The following is a 16,702-nucleotide window of genomic DNA, read 5'->3' as shown; positions in this document are numbered from 1 at the left end:
ACTTCTGTATTTGAAATGACTTACACATCTACAACACATCACATTTCTACTGTTGTCCAGACGGAGTTAATGATTCAAACACAATAAATGTATTTCTTGTATTATGTATATTACTGGAGTCAGAAAACTATTAAAGGAAATTTCAAAAAATATAGTCACATCTGTTGGATCCCAATCATTCACACTAATTAATTTCAGCCTCAAATGAACTACAACGTGGCAGATCTTTTTTTCTTCATTTGGCTGCATTAATATGTGGAGGTACAATGAAACTGAAGAATCAATTTGCAGGTTTTTCACTTGATCATCTAATCAATTTGTTGACTAAATCTTGATTATCAGTTGACTAAAACATTCATTAGTTGAAAACAACCCTACACATCTGATACAGTTAGTATCTTCAGTAATCGGTAAACTTACAGAGCTTTTTTGGAGGCTTTAACCACTGGCAGCAGCCTCAGAAGAACATCCTCTGAAGCAGAGTATTTCTTCAGGTCAAACACGTCCAGATCGTTTTCTGATGACAGTAAGATGAAGCCCAGAGCTGACCACTGAGCAGGAGACAGGTAATCTGTGGAGAGACTTCCTGAACTCAGGTACTGTTGGATTTCCTCCACTAGAGAACGATCATTCAGTTCATTCAGACAGTGGAACAGATTGATGCTTCTCTCTGGAGACAGATTCTCACTGATCTTCTTGATGTAGTCGACTGTTTTCTGCTTGGTTAGTGACCTTTTCTTTTTCATCAGACCTTGTAGGTGTTTCTGATTGGTTTCCAGTGAAAGACCCAGGAGGAAGCGGAGGAACAAGTCCAGGTGTCCGTTTGGACTCTGTAAGGCCTTGTCAATAGCAAACCTGTGGACCTTTGACATCATAGATTTTTTGCTGAAAACTATTCGCCCTTGTTCAACCCAACTTTGCCCAAACATCACATTCTCGTTTCTGTTAATGACTGCCCTGTCTACATGAAGAGCAGCCAGAAACTCCTGAACACTCAGATGGATGAAGCTAAACATCTTTTTTTTATCATTCTTCCTTCCACGCTCCTCTTTGAAGATCTCTGTGAACACTCCTGAGCACACCGAGGCCCCACTAACGTCAATGCCACTCTCTTTCAGGTCTTTCTCGTAGAAGATCAGGTTGCCCTTTTCCAACTGACGGTAAGCCAGTTTTGCTAATGACTTAATGTACTGAATGCACTCTTCTGGGTCATACTTCTCTTTTGTTTGATGAATCTGATACACCAGGAATTCTGCATACATCTCAGTCAGGGTCTTGGGCAGCTCTCCTCCCTCTCTGGTTTTTATCACTTCCTCCAGAACTGTTGCAGTGATCCAGCAGAAGACTGGGATGTGGCACATGATGTGGAGGCTTCTTGATGTCTTGATGTGGGAGATGATTCTGCTGGCCCGCTCCTGATCTGTGAATCTCTTTCTAAAGTACTCCTCCTTCTGTGGGTCAGTGAACCCTCTGACCTCCGTCATGATGTCTACAAAATCAGAATGGATCTGATTGGCTGCTGCAGGTCGTGTGGTTATCCAGAGACGAGCAGAGGGAAGCAGATTCTTCTTGATGAGGTTCGTCAGCAGCTCATCCACTGAGGTCGGCGTGGTCACATCAATTTCAACTGCCTCATTTTCATTGGTGGAGCAGTCCAGATCAAGGCGGCTCTCATCCAGTCCATCCAAAACAAACAGAAGTTTGAATTCACTCTTGTCATAGTTGGTGTTTCCTGATGACTGCAGAGCTTCAAAGATGTGATTAAGAGCTTCTTCTTCGATATCTTTGGTCTCCGTGATACATTTATGAATGAGCTTTGCCAAACAATATTTTTTCCCCTTCTTTAAATTCAGCTGGCGGAAGGTGAAGGGGAAAACGAGATGCACATCTTGATTGGTTTCTCTTTTACACCAGTCCAACACAAATTTGTGCACAAGAAATGTTTTTCCAATTCCTGCAATTCCATTGGTTAGTACTGTTCTTATGGGTCTGTAACTTCCAGAGGGGTGTTTGAACATGTCACAAGGTTTAATTGGTTTCTCTGTATCTGTTGGCTTCACCGCCTCAATCTGCACAACCTCATGCTGTGTGTTGATGTGTATGTCACCAGTAGCTTTGATGTACAGATGTGTGTAGATATCATCCAGAGGTTGTTCATCCTTCTTCTGTGTCCACCCCTCTTGTGCACACATAAACCCATCCTGAAGGTTTGTTTGATGACGGCCTTGGTAAAATGAGATGTGTTGTGGATTTGGTACTGGAACAATTCCATCTGTGTGACATAAATAGAAAAACAACAACAACATAGATATTAGGCGGTATATATAAAGATGCCTCTATTGTCACAAGCATCAGTAAACACATGCAACTGAATATTGTGGTGGAACAAGTTGTATGTTGACTGTATTTGAGTTTAAACATTTACTGCCCAGTACAACCACAGCGCTGCACTCGTGACCATTGACCAACTGCTGGCATTGCTGACATCTACTGGTTAAAGGGGACATATTATACTTTTCCGTATTTTCTGTCATATCTACAATGTTATAATGTCGGATTTTTATGTTTTTATGCCCCGCCACTTCGCCTCGAGATGGAAGAACCAGACACACAACCCCCAACACCCCCAACCCAGAGCAATCGTGACGGTGAGGGCGAGGAAGGAGACCACCCCCCGGCCCCACCCAGAGCCCATGCCCCCATCCGCCGGAGCAAAAGACAACTCACACAGAATGAAGTGCCCACTCCGCCCCCCGAAAGACCGTGAAACAATGGCCCCCAAAAATTCACCATCAAATCCGAAGAAACACACCAAGGCAAGTTACAAATGTAATACACAAATGGCACGCCAGCTTGAGCTATCAGTAAGCGCTAGCTAACTAGCTACCCACGGTTCATGACATGCTGCAGTGTTGTACATTCCTGTCCCTACACTGCTGCCACAGCCAAAGGAACCATGAGTGTCCTCCAGGCCAAACACCCGAAACAACACCAACCAGATGACATTCAAACTTTTGACTGCTTTCTTTAATAACTACATAACACAATACTTGTACTTTACTTTCAGTACTTGAGTAGTACGTTTTAAAATAAACTACTTGCAATACTTAAGTACAAAAAATGTTGAATACTTTAGTGCTTCCACTTCAGAGCACTTCAACTTCTACTCAAGTCTGGGTACTTTATACATGTCTGTACACCATAAGTAACTTGTTGGAGAATGGAGTCACCAGCTTAATTGGACTATATTTTTTCAAACTTTAAAAGTACACTTCAGGTCAGTCACTCAGGGCTTCCATACTTACCAGATAATACAGCAGCTTACCTTTGCTCTGAGAGGAGGGAGTTCCTCTGTTCTCTGAAGTCTTTCCAACATCACTGATATCCACTGACTCTGTGGGGAAATGCGTAGTAACATTTAAATGATCATTGATGAATTATGGTCATAAACAGCAACAGCACTCACCCGAAAAGGATGTACTGTTACAAATAAATTAAATTAAAAGACACGCAAATACTCCTCACAGTCAGTCAACCCATTACAAACAGTATGTCACTGTGATGCAAAAGCACACTTCATTCCCCAGTCTTTCTGACAGAAAATACATATTAAAAAGATTGACTGACCTTCTGGTCCTGAGCTGGCGTCTGGCAGACTCTGCACTAGATCATTCCTGTATATCATCTCTAAAACCTTCTTGGTCACCTTCAGAGCTCCATGAAGATGAAAGGTGTTAACCATCACATCCACTGTGTCCTGCCTATCTGCGTTCTCCAGCTTGGACACTTTGATTCTTTGGTAACCTTCCAGGAGGTCTTGCTGCTGCAGCCACCATTTGAATTGCTTAAATTCATCTTCTCTTAAATCCTCCAGAGTGTTGAAAAGGTCCACTGCTGTCATCATGGTTTCCTGCTAAAATCAGACAGTTCTGTCAATCTGAAGTAAAACTGTAACACAAATGTCTCAGAATAGCAACAGGATTTCTGATTGGTTGACACAGGAGCTGTGTTGGTGGGATTTATGTGCAGTCTGGCCAGTTAGAGCTCCTGCTGTTGCTCTGTGGGTCCAGTGTGTAGGATCTAGTGGTGAGTTTGCAGATTGCGATCAACTGAATACCGTTGAATACTGAATGGTATTCAAACAAGCCCCCTTAAATTTAATCTCAGCCCCCCCTAAAAATTATAATAATAAAAAAACTTTTTTTTAATACATTTTGGTGCTTCAAGTTAGAGTTGCAAACTTGTCTGTTAGTGACAGAGGACAAAGAATTACAGGTTCAAAGGGCTTGAAACAGGTTTAGTATCCTGTGTGTCTGTCTCCGATGCTATGCACCTGTAGTGTTGACCAATAGGAGGTGGTTGTGCCAGACTCCCGCTTTTGGCTGAGTCTCTATCTAATCTGTCAGAGGGAGAGCAGGAGTGCAGTTGGTAGTCCCAAGAAAAGAAGTTGGTAATTTCTTGCCGCAGATTAGAACCCAAATCGAAACGTAAACACTAAAATTGCTGAATGTTAGAACATTGTGTCAAATTGGTCGTTATTACTGTGACTTATAAAGTGTCAGGTTTAGTTTCATCATAGTGTTAATAGTGTCAAAAAACATCACTTTTGCAAGGTGCTGTATCCGTGTCACATTCTCATTAGGGGCTGAGCTCCCCTAAAGGTCTGATCCTAGAATCGCCCCTGAAAACTAGTCCATGTATTTGTTACTTCCACGCTGGACTACTGTAATTCCTTACTATCAGGTTGCCCAAATAAGTCCCTTAAGCCTCTCCAGCTGATCCAGAATACTGCAGCATGTGTTTTGACAAGAACTAAGGAAAGAGATCATATTTCTCCTGTATTAGCTTCTCTGCATTGGCTTCCTGTAAAATCCAGGATTGAATTTAAAATCCTTCTCCTGACTTACAAAGCTCTAAATGGTCAACACCATCATATATTGAAGAGCTTATTGTCCCACTAGAGCACTGCACTCCCAGAATGCAGAGTTATTTGTGGTTCCTAGAGTCTCTAAAAGTAGAATGGGAGCCAGAGCCTTCAGCTATCAGGCTCCTCTCCTGTGGAACCAGCTCACGGTCTGTGTTCGGGGGGCAGACACCGTCACCACATTTAAACGTGAGTGAGGAGTTGCAGCGTTCACCTAGACCGGTGTGGGAGGGTGTATAGCTTCAGACACGACACCCCTTCTCTTCTCTGCTTTTCTTCATAGTCGTTAGATTAATTACCATATAACCAATGATATAATCAAAGTAGAGGGAGGCAAGCCAGTACAGCCCAATCCGGCAGGGGAGAGTTATAGCCCGACCAGCCTCCTCTCCTTAACCTGTCTCTCTTAGTTATGCTGTTATAGTTTTAGACTGCCGGGGGACTTCCTTTAACACACCGAGTTTCTCTCTTCTCTCTCTTTCCATCTGTGTGCATCCTTGTCCCAGAAATGCTTGTTACTAACCTAGCTCTGGGGAGCTTATTCCCCGGAGTCCCTATGTGTTTCTTCTGCCCAGCATGTTTCCTTGGATTAGGGTGGCACCTAAATCATGGTTGTAGCTGTCCCGGTGGTCCTGCTCCGCACCCTGCTATGCCCTGTTACACCCTGCTACGCTCTGCAGTGCCCTGCTGCTGCGTCCTGCTATGCTCTGCTGTGCCCTGCTATGTCCTGTAACACCTTGAAGGGCCCTGCTATGCCATGAACTACTACAAATACTATTTCTGGTCATTTTTCCATTATCTTTATTATGACTATTAATGCCATTGTTCATTACACCCCCAACCGGCACCATCAGACACCGCCTACCAAGAGCCTGGGTTTGTCTCAGGTTTCTCCCTAAAAGGAAGTTTTTCTCACCACCCGAGGTTTCTTCCTAAAAGGAGTTTTTCCTCGCCACTGTCGCACTAAATGCTTGCTCTTGGGGGAATTACTGGAATTGTTGGGTCATAATTAAATTATAGAGTGTGGTCTAGACCTACTCTATCTGTAAAGTGTCCTGAGATAACTCTTGTTATGATTTGATACTATAAATAAAATTGAATTGAATTGAATACCCTGCACAACTCCCTTTTCCAAGCGAGTAGAAAAACCTACGGTGGTCTTCCCTCATGGCAGACTCGTAAAGAAGACCTGCTTCCTATGTAGATATGAAGGACTCATTCTAACGAAAACAAAATTATTCTTAGGCCTCATCCACATGAAACACAGTGATAAGGTTGGTTACGCCACTGGACACAGGAATATGTCGCAAATGACTCAAATAATATATTCCCTCTTGCGCATTGTTGAGGATATTTAGGCATCAGCAGCGTTATTAAATGCAGAATTTAACTGCACAACAACTGCTAGCAACAGCAACAAGATCAGGAAAACCATCGGTAGTCAAAGTTGATGTTCTTCTAGAAAAGGGTCATGTGATAGGGGTCTGATTAATCAGAGAAGGACACTGCGGGACCGATAACACCCAATCAGGAAGCCAACATGGGTATCAATTTCATTTTTTATAAAGCCTTCCGGTTTTCCAAATCCATGACTGGATTTTTGATTTAAACTTTTTTAGGGACAGAATGCCAAAATAAGAGCCACTTAATGGCAGAAGGGTACTTTACAACAACAGTTTGAGATTCTCAGAGTTTACAGATGAGGAAATATGCTGCGAAATAAATTGTATTTCAGTTTTTATATTTAAAATCCACAGGAGGTTTGAGAAAACCACAATGACTTGTCTTGATCCAGCAGGGCCTCTGAATGGTACATATGAAAAACAACAACAACATTGTTAGAACGTGTACAGAACATGATGCAATCTTAAAGCTGGGACTATGTTGACTTACTGAGTCTCTGCAGGAAGCTGTCCTTTAAACACTAAAGGTGGATCCATGGACCGGTGGCTCTTGATGGACACACAGCTGGGTTCAGGTTCAGGAGAGTCTGGTCTCTGCTGCTGCTCTGGGCTTCAACACAAAACACACACACACACACACACACACACACGCACACACACACACACACACACACACACACTGACTGATCTGAGTGCTCTGACATGGAGAACGTCATGGACAGTTAGAGATGGTTCAGCAGCTGTAACCATGGTTCCAACCATAGACTGTTAATATTCATGGACAGAGCGTGTGTGATGTCACCCATTGGTTTGTGGAGATCTGCTATGAGTCGTCGAGTTTGCGTTCATGGGCGCAGCCATCCTGTTTACGGATGTGACGTTTTTAGACGAGAGGGAGGAGTGAGGGAGGAGCCATAAACTGTTGGCCGGTATCTGACTGTTTTTTTTTTTTTTTAAGAGTTGGCAACGCTGCTTACACTCTTCGTTATGTTACACACTTTCACTGGCAATCTGGATGCAACTTCTGCATCCAAGTTTCTTATAACGTTTGGTTAACTGTAATAACCATAATGCACCGATAATGTCTTGCTACTGTTTACGTCATCCATCTATGGTTGGCGCATTTAGCCTTTACATGCTTTTAAGAGCTAACGTTAGCAGAAATAAGCTCATTTAACTAAATTAAAGTTACACTAAAGAACAATAGACAGTTGTTGATTCATCTGTATTCTCCTAGATAATTAATGAAGTACAGTTACATGCTAGTGTGCATATATATTTAACTATGAGGGGCTCAAATGGAAATTGATGACTCTCTCTTTCTCTCAGAAATAGGAGTACGGAGAGCCACGATGGCATGTGCACCCACCCAATGCCTCAGAAGTAAGTAATAGTTACTTTTCTTTTGCTATTTATGGTACGAAATTAAACTTTTAGCAGACTTGTATTGTACAACTAAGCTGAGGTAATAATGCATTTTCAAATAACTGTGTGTAATTAAGAGTGCTTTTCATTTATCCTTTTTCTCTATAGCCTAAAATAAGATATTTTTCTCACTATTACATGACATTTTTAAAGTATGAAAACTAAAAACCATACAAGGACATGCAATGTCAATATCTAATTCTAACAGTTTAATCCTAAATACATAAAATATATAAATGATATGCTTAATACATACTTCTAAAGTAGTAACTGTTAGGTTTAAATGGTGAACAGAACCCAAATGCAGACAGAACGCAGAGCCAGGAGTGTGAATTAACAGGGTTTATTTAAAGTACTCAAGTATCGAGTCCAGGTTTCCGAGGGGGAAAAGCAAGTCCAGGTTTCCAGGATGGAGAACAGGTACGGTGGTTTCCGGGAAGGAGCGGGTCCGTCAGAAGAACACAGTAGGCCGGCTAGTGGTGGGGCCCAGTGATGGTGGTTGCCTGGTCCGGTGGATGGCAGGAGTGAAGCGGTAGCAGGAGTCAGGTTCCAATGGCAGCTGAGGCACAAGAGAAAGGATAAGGACAGGCAAATACACAAATGACTCAACAGATAGCAAGGTTTGTCATGAGCGAGACTAACTGTGGTCGTCTTGAGTATGATATGAGGCAGAGTGGAGGAATGACCCGGTATATGAAGCAGAGGTTGATTGTGGTAGATGAGAGGCAGCTGGAACCCAGACTCCCGCACTCTAGACTCCACTCCTGCAATAAGAGACAGACAGAGAGAGGGAGGGAGGAGAGACAGAGAAGCTACCTAGGAGCAGCAGGCCTAACAGTAACACAAGAGGACACATCTATTACAGGACTCACATTTTGCTTGTGGGTGCACTTCTGGTGGGCCAGTTCTAGCTATTGATGTGAAATTACAAAATAATACTTTCACCTGTGAAGGTGGTGACTGCTAGAGTAGATCCATCATTTTATTCCAGTTTAATATTTATAAAATTGTTTTAATCCACACAACTACTTAATGTTACTACTATCACCTATCATACTACAGCAGAAACTAAGTCAAACACAATAAATTGAACCTCTAAATACCAATGACTGCTAAGTGTCTAAAAGTTGGTCTGTCCTTTCAGCAGAAGAAGCTGAAGCAAAAATGATTTTCTGGCATCGTTATAATCAGAACTTCAGATGTGGTCAATGCAATCGGTTTTCCACAACCAGATGAATGGCACCAAATACGCTGCTCTATACACCAGGTCTTCCTTCTGTAGACTCTGGTCATTCAGTTTTCAGTGTGGATACCACTGTAATTATAGTAAAAGACAAACATGTAGTTAAGGCATGGTAGATCCAGGGTTCGTACACCTTTTCCAAGGTCAAATTCAAGCACTTTTCAAGCACTTTCAAGGTCAATTTTAAAGCTTTTTCCAGCACCTTACACCACACACCATACACCATTTTGACCATACATAGTCAAAATTATTATTTAGTGTTTTTGTCACATTAAAAGACATACTGCTATAAACATCCAAAACTGTGTTTCGTAATAGCAGAAGGATCAGATATTTAAGCAAAACACAAGTTTTATTTTTCAAAACGTATCACTAAGTAGACTTTGCTTGCTATCTAACCTGCCTGAGTCAATGTAAAAACAATTATTCCAAACAAAATCACTCGACAGGTTCACTTTCAATTAATTTATTGAAAATATAAAAAATGCAAACATTCGTCTTTGAGGTAGACAGTCAGTCAGATTCAGCTCATTGACCTTTTTTAACAATATTGTGCAAATCAAAACAACTTGAGTTGTCAAACACACAGAATTAAAACAAAATAGTGCAAAAGTATATATGGCCAAAAGTGCTACATGTGCTTTATAAAGATTAGGCCAAAAGTTGCATTTTATGTATATGGTCTATAACCTCAAAGTGCATATTTAACTTAATTTAACATAATGAACTCATCAAGATGTGTAAATGTAAACAAATCAACTTAAAGTTGACTTCAGTGGACTTTATCCACTCCTGAAAAACAACAAAAAAACAAACAAAGAAAATACAACACTAAATACTGAAACACTAAACAAAACAACTTAAAGTGCTATTATTATGCTGTTTGGCTTTTTCCCTTTCCTTTATTGTGTTATATATCTTTTTGCGCACATTATAAATTAGGTTTACAAAGTGAAAAAGCCCAAAGTCCACCCCAAAGCACCTTACCATCTCCAACAGAAAACACTGTTCACAAACTGCTCCAAACAGCTCTATTGTAGTCCAGCCTTTACTTCAGAGACAAACGTGGTCACTTTGTAACACACGTTATAATGCTCGCCTAGCTGCCTGCTAGCATGGCACTAAACACACAACAGTGTACGTTAAGGCCATAGTACATTAAGGACCTATGAAGGAGTGTCTTTGAGCTCCTTCAGCTTGTCGTTTAGCTGTTTTTCTACAGCCTCCAGACTTTTTTGTTTTTCTTTTCCAGCTCTGCGAAGACCATTTGACTTTGAGATGAAGCTGAGTTTTCCAACCGATTCAGCTTTCTCTGCATTGCTATCTGCAGATTTCAGGAGGACCCTTATGTCCTCCTCCATCCTCTTCTTTTTGGCCTTGATCTCAGCTATCTCCTCCATTACTCCCTTCCTCTTCTGAGCAGTCTGCTCATCTTGTTTTTGACGTTTTTGGTCATCCAGATAGTTGTGATATTTCAGCCTGGCAGCAGCTGCAGAGAGGAGTAGCTCCTTTGTGTAGACCATGTTGAGCAGCCCTCCAATATGGTTCACATGGTCATGAATGATCCGCTGAGCAATCAGAGAATGCTCTTTCAGGTTCTCCACCATCACCTCTTTGTTAACTGAAAACCCTCTCTCAACAGAGGCTTGACCATGGGAGAGGACCAGGACGAGTTTCACTACCTCCCAGAGATGGCGAAACTCTGCATTGTTTGATAAATGTTCATGGTAGAATTCATCCAACCTTCCCATCTGTGGGATGAAATTCCTGAAGGAATCTGACACACACATCAGATTGTGGTCATAAAAGTGGCCAAACTCCCTCAGAATGTCATCACAGCTTTGTTCTTCAATGCGGCTAGATTCCACGAGGAGTCGGAGAACAGTGCTGAGTTTTCGGACACTTGTCTCTTTGCTTTTGAGGAGCACCCTTGGATCAAGGACAGACAGGCTTCTAACAAGTGGATATTTAAGTGGTGCCTTTTCAAACAGTTTCGACACCATCTTCAGTAAAAACAGCTTGTAGTTCTGTCTAAACTCCAGCCTCAGCTTCTCGGAGGAGTTTTGTTTCATGTGCTCCTCGAGGGCTCGCTCTGTGATGAATCCAACTCTCAGTTTGGTGACATCCATGTGGTTGACTGAGTTAGCATAGTCAACTTGAAGAAGTTTTACAGGGGTAGTTGCATCCTTCATGACACTGGGCTTGACAAACTTCTCCATTAGACTCCTCAGCATATTTGTGAGATCACCGCACATAAACGGCAGCATGGGTTTGTCCGTCTGGTAGAACTTCAAAAATGGTGTGATTTCCCTAGCTACCATTAGAAAGAAGTTCAGCTTTGCTGGGAAGAGGGCATCTTGCACAATCATCTCAGCCGTTTTGAAAGACTTTGTAAGTGGCTCTGTTACAGTTTTCATTTTAGCAGCACTGATGTACATTTTCAGAGAGGGCAAAATCTGAAGGGCACGCTCAGCCACCTCCACATTTTCCAGCCACCGATGACTACAGAAGTCAAGAGGGAAGGATGTGCAACCAGTGACTTCTGTGTAGTCCTCCCTACGAGCTGGAACATCCTTGTATAGCCATTTAAGGCTTGACAGAGCATTTCCCAGCTCCCAGTCTGTGGATGCACACCCTGCTCTGAAGGAGTTGTGTAGTATATGCAATCCGCAACTTCCAACATTTAACATTTTCTTTCCTGTTTGTTTGTCAATGTTCTGCTGGGAGAGTGAGAAGAGCTTCAAATTCACATTTGGACCATCCATCGACAGCTGAATCAGGTTCTGGAAGCCTATCTCCGAACACACTTTTTCAATCTTCTCGTGCATTTGTTCTGCAGTGTGATGACCCATGAAAAATGATGTTAGGTACCTTGACTTTACTAGGTTATCATTCCAAAATCGTATGTGCATGTCAAGCTGGCTTTTCTTAATTTCCCTATTTAGACTTTCATCAAACAGAAGTACATATTCAGACTCTTTCTTGGCTTTGGCCTTCATTAGGAAAGAGAAATGAGGAGCAATCCCAAATGTGGTGAGGTATGCTGCTTTTCTCTCCCCACAAGTAAACTGCTTTGCAATGTCACTGTCAGGAAACATGGTTCTGAAAATGTCTGCTGCATTCTCACATGATTTGTAGGAATAGTGGCTGGTTACAACTTTTGTTGCCCAGCATATTTCTGCTTGAAGTGTTGGATTAGAGCTGACAAATGATTTTATGGTGCTGGTTGCCTGATGTGGATTAGAAGACTGGACTGGAAGAGTGGATGTGGATGGTAAAGGGGCTACTCCACCGGCTGCTTCCACTGTACTGTCACTGCTGGTTGTATGGATGGATGTAGCTGTGCTTTTCTTCCCAAAAAAAATCACTTACTACTGGACCTGGATTCAGATGACTTTGCATCAGGTCTTGATGCTTTTTTCCTAAATAACAAAAATAGGAGGGAAATGTTATTTTTGTATTAATTATGTTTATTCTCAATAGAATTATCAGTACGATGCTGAAAATGATAGTGGTCAGTTAACTATGTTGCTGTAAATCCTCAATTATCACCTTTAAAATGTTTAATCTCTTCATGGTTCATAACATAACATACAGTAAAACAGCTACGGCGAGTAGCACTGAGTGGGAAGATCTGAGCCAAATGACATGCAGCTAGGTCATTCGTGTCAAATCAGACAAAATTTAGGAAAACAACTGCACCCTCTTAGATTTTGCTCAAAATGTATGCTACCCTTAATCCAAATCTAGGGCATGCTGTACAAACTTGTAATGGTTCAGTCATATTGACATGTTTGTCTTCCACCCTACAAAGTTTGGGCTGCCTGTCTCACGCTGTCTATCTCTCTTAACATGAATAATACTTTTCATTATATTAATGTTCAAATATTGTTTCCCAGATAATGTGATTTTCAGGCTGTCAAAGTGAAGTAATTTCAAGGACTGAAAATATGAAGACATAGGATTTGAACATAAATATTTTACAGGCCTTGCTTTTGGGACATATTCTTGATATAGACAAGTTTTGAACAAAATCTAAGACAGGTTAACAACAACCTGTAATTCCATTTTAACCCAGAAGACTCTGACAAGACAGTGCCCAGGCACCTGCCTGATAAATAGCATATCTTAATTGGAAAAAAAAAATGTATTTCATTGCCAAGACATACACATGTATCTACTGGAATAGAGCAGTGTAAATATTGCATAAGGCCATCCTCAACCTTACAGTAGGCTATTATGTAGCTAGTAATGTTCACTCAGTCTTTTGTTGTTAAACTGTGCAGTTTGAGCACTGAGCAACTGAGCAGTGATGTTAAATCACCGGTTTCAGGTACGTACGGTAACTTCTGGATGGTTTCAACGTAACGGTAGGTAGCTAACATTAGCAGATAAGCCCGTTGAAAAAAAATATCTAGAGGAAACACTGCAATACTAACATTACATTATCACACAAAGTACTCTCAGTCACTTAGCTAGCCTGCGAATTGCTAGCTAGCAGTTACTATGGTAAACAAATAGGCGCTAACGTGTAGAGTAGGATACTTCACTTGGCTTACCCTTCATGTGACTCGAGAGCGCAGACTCGCCCATTGTAAAAAGCTGCACGTCTTTTTTGCAGACTTTACAACAGGCAACTCGTGGGGTTTGTCCCCGTTTAATCCATAACTTATATTTGTCATCATCCAGCCAACGTTCATTGAAACGACAGCCTCCTGGCATGGCGCAGTAGTGGTTTCATGGGGGTCCGGTGGCAAAATTACGAATCCTACTATGGCCACGCCGAGACCCGTCCTACGAAGCAGCTCGATTGGTTGGGGTCATTTCACCTCGAGTGGTTAAGGTTAGGATAGCCGATTGGTCAGGGGATAGGACCTGAACAAATGGCAGATGGCAGTCACACCAAGCGAGCAGGTTTAATTTAGGCTCTCCAACATTTTATTTCTCCATTTAATAAACAAACTATTCAGTCAGATAGATATTTGTTGTGAAAGAAATACAGTTACAATTTCAAGCATTTTCAAGCATTTTATCCAAAATGCAAGCACTTTTCAAACCTTGAAAACACAACTTCAAAATTCAAGCATTTTCAAGGATTTCAAGCACCCGTACGAACCCTGTAGATCACAATGAATTATATTAATATATGAGCTTGTACGTGAATGTATGCTTCAGTTGAGGACATGCAGTATTAAGTAAACATACTCCTACATGTCAAATGTATCTTAGACTATGTGTACTGTACGCAACACTTTTTTAGTGATATGTACATCTTGGTAATAAACAGCATTTGTAAATATAGATTGTAACATGTATGTGACTCATCTTAAAACAGACTAATGTGCTGACAGAAGGTCTTCAAATAGATTAGCAGACACAACTACAGTAAGTGGAAGAAAGACCTCAGTGTAACAGCATCAACAACAGTGGTTAATAACTCCTGCAACAGCATGCTTGTTAGGTACATTTAACAGTCTGAAATAATGTATTTAGAATTTTTTGAGAAAATATTTTTTGAGAAAAGAATATTGAACCTGGTGCTCACATTTACATTTGGCTGCAGAACTGAAGATTTTTCAAGATAGAACACTTATGTAACTTTACAATAATATAGATATTTTTTCATGTGCGACATTTTATCGCAGAAACGGATATTCTGGCCCACTGCCCCATCCGTCGATGTGCTCCAGCGTGGCTTTGTCCGAGGGTGACGGTGACGGTGATGCTGTGTGGGTACCGCCGCGGCGGGGATGATAGCGTATGTGCCTGTCCTTCGGGCCCCTCCGTGTAACGTTGCCCAACTGTCAGGCGGGGTACATATATTTCAGTATATTCAAGTAAAAGCAGTCTCTGCTTGTCCCGTGCGAATGCGCCACACGAAACTCAGATGTGAGGGGGTACTTTCTAAATCACACGCGGTCCCAAAATGATTATAATCCCGTGCGAATAGGGTTTATATGAATTTGCACTATAACGTTAGCTATAACACCACATATGGTTAAAAACAGATCACTGGCGAGACCGTTGTGCTGTACTGTGCTGTTGTACTGTATACGACTGTAACGTTAAATATATATATTTTAACCATTTATACGGTCTGCATAACGTTATTAGTTAGCCAGCTAGCTTGGTTAGCAAGGTGCAATCTAGCTAGCTAACTGATATTAATTAGGATGCTAACGTTGGCTAACGAAAAACAGTATTAAAACAAAATGTAACGTTACTTACCGGAACTCTGCCGACTCCTTTGAGTGTCTTGTCGTACAACCAAACGTTGAAGAAGACATTATCAGGTGACCTAGTGTCACAATCACGAAGACGAAAGCTGGTCAACCCCCAAAATAAAGTTTATGTGCCATGGATAAGCTTTGCTAAACCTGTTATGATTGACAGGCCGCGAACTGTCAATCACATCATAGCCACACCCTAAAACACCCCCTGCTTTATTGCCGATTTTAAAATCAATAATTAAAAAATCAATAATTAAAAAAATGAACATCATTTTGTATTGCAGAAAACTTAAAACTAGCGATTGAGGATATAAACTCTTCATTGAAATGTTTACTGAGGTAATAAATCAAGTGAGAAGTGGGTCATTTCACCATAGACTTCTATAGAAACCAACCTCCTTTTTGTAACCGCACGTGTCGCCTCCTGCTGGAATTCAGATAGAATGCAGGTTTAAGGCACTTCCGCATTTGCAGCACTTTGCCGAACCGGATGCTCTGTCCACTAATATATACAGTCTATGGTTCCAACATGTGTGAGTCAGAGAAAGCCCAGATGAGCTATAGTTGTGCTATCAGTCCACTAGATGGAGCACTTTACCCACACCATCTCCACAGAGCTGGAGAGCAGACTGAGTCAGACTAGAACAGGAGGCACAACCAGTCAGATAACTCCAGTCATTACACAAGATAACACAACATCCAACATTAAAAACACACTCTGACCTTTTGGTCTAGAGGGAGAGAAAATAATCTGAGATGAGAAAGTTAGAGAGACAGACAGAAAACAGATGTTAACCTGGTTTACCTCTCCCTCTCTCTCTCTCTCTCTCTCTCTCTCTCTCTCTCTCTCTCTCTGTCTGTCTCTCTCTCTCTTTCTGTCTCTCTTCCTCTCTTTCTGTGTCTCTCTCTCTCTCTCTCTCTCTCTCTCTCTCTCTCGGAATGAAAACATCCTGAAAAATTACAAGCCTCAATTATAATAAACTACGTAAAAAAAACGTCTGGAACAATAACCAAGCTCCCACACTGATTCGTACTGCTGTACTGTCATCAGCTCTCAAACATTCAAACCCAAAAAAGCTGTCACCGTGTAACTAGTTACCTCTCAACTACTGACACAGTGTAACTAGTTACCTGGAGCAGTAAAGCTAGAGGAACGTTACAACACATCAGCGGTCAGCTAACTTCATGTCAAAGTTGTTTACACAATCTTTATCAAGATATTCATTACTTAACCTACTTTGTTACCTCTTGGACTCGAGCTTCTCCGACCTTTCAGCACAGACACGTATTACTCACTCCACATTAAATACCGGCAACTACGCCCAATTCTAGTCTACTGCCGCTGACGTTTTTTTTTGTCTTTTTTTTTTTCCAAAAACTTTATTATTCAAGTACAAATACATTGAAAACATTAAATGCATACATACACACATGAAAAAAGGGGCGCATGAAATTTACATTAAAGAGGTTGTAAGGC

At 41.3% G+C, this 16,702-nt stretch overlaps 1 protein-coding gene across 1 annotated transcript in view; it reads right to left on the bottom strand.

Annotated features, from left to right (window-relative positions):
* The window catches only part of LOC116048144 (NACHT, LRR and PYD domains-containing protein 12-like), a 38,070-nt gene extending 31,115 nt beyond the window's left edge, over positions 1-6,955 (bottom strand). The window contains exons 1-3 of the mRNA XM_036000532.1: positions 6,818-6,955; positions 3,628-3,913; positions 3,326-3,394 (exon numbers count right to left, since the gene is read on the bottom strand). Coding sequence (XP_035856425.1) covers positions 3,326-3,394; positions 3,628-3,904 — 346 coding nt within the window. The 5' untranslated portion in view covers positions 3,905-3,913; positions 6,818-6,955. The remainder of the gene's footprint in view (positions 1-3,325; positions 3,395-3,627; positions 3,914-6,817) is intronic.
* Positions 6,956-16,702: the final 9,747 nt, after the last annotated feature.

This window comes from Sander lucioperca, chromosome 4, assembly GCF_008315115.2.
Source record: "Sander lucioperca isolate FBNREF2018 chromosome 4, SLUC_FBN_1.2, whole genome shotgun sequence".
Classification (NCBI taxonomy): domain Eukaryota; kingdom Metazoa; phylum Chordata; class Actinopteri; order Perciformes; family Percidae; genus Sander; species Sander lucioperca.
This window is presented reverse-complemented; position numbering and strand designations above follow the sequence as displayed.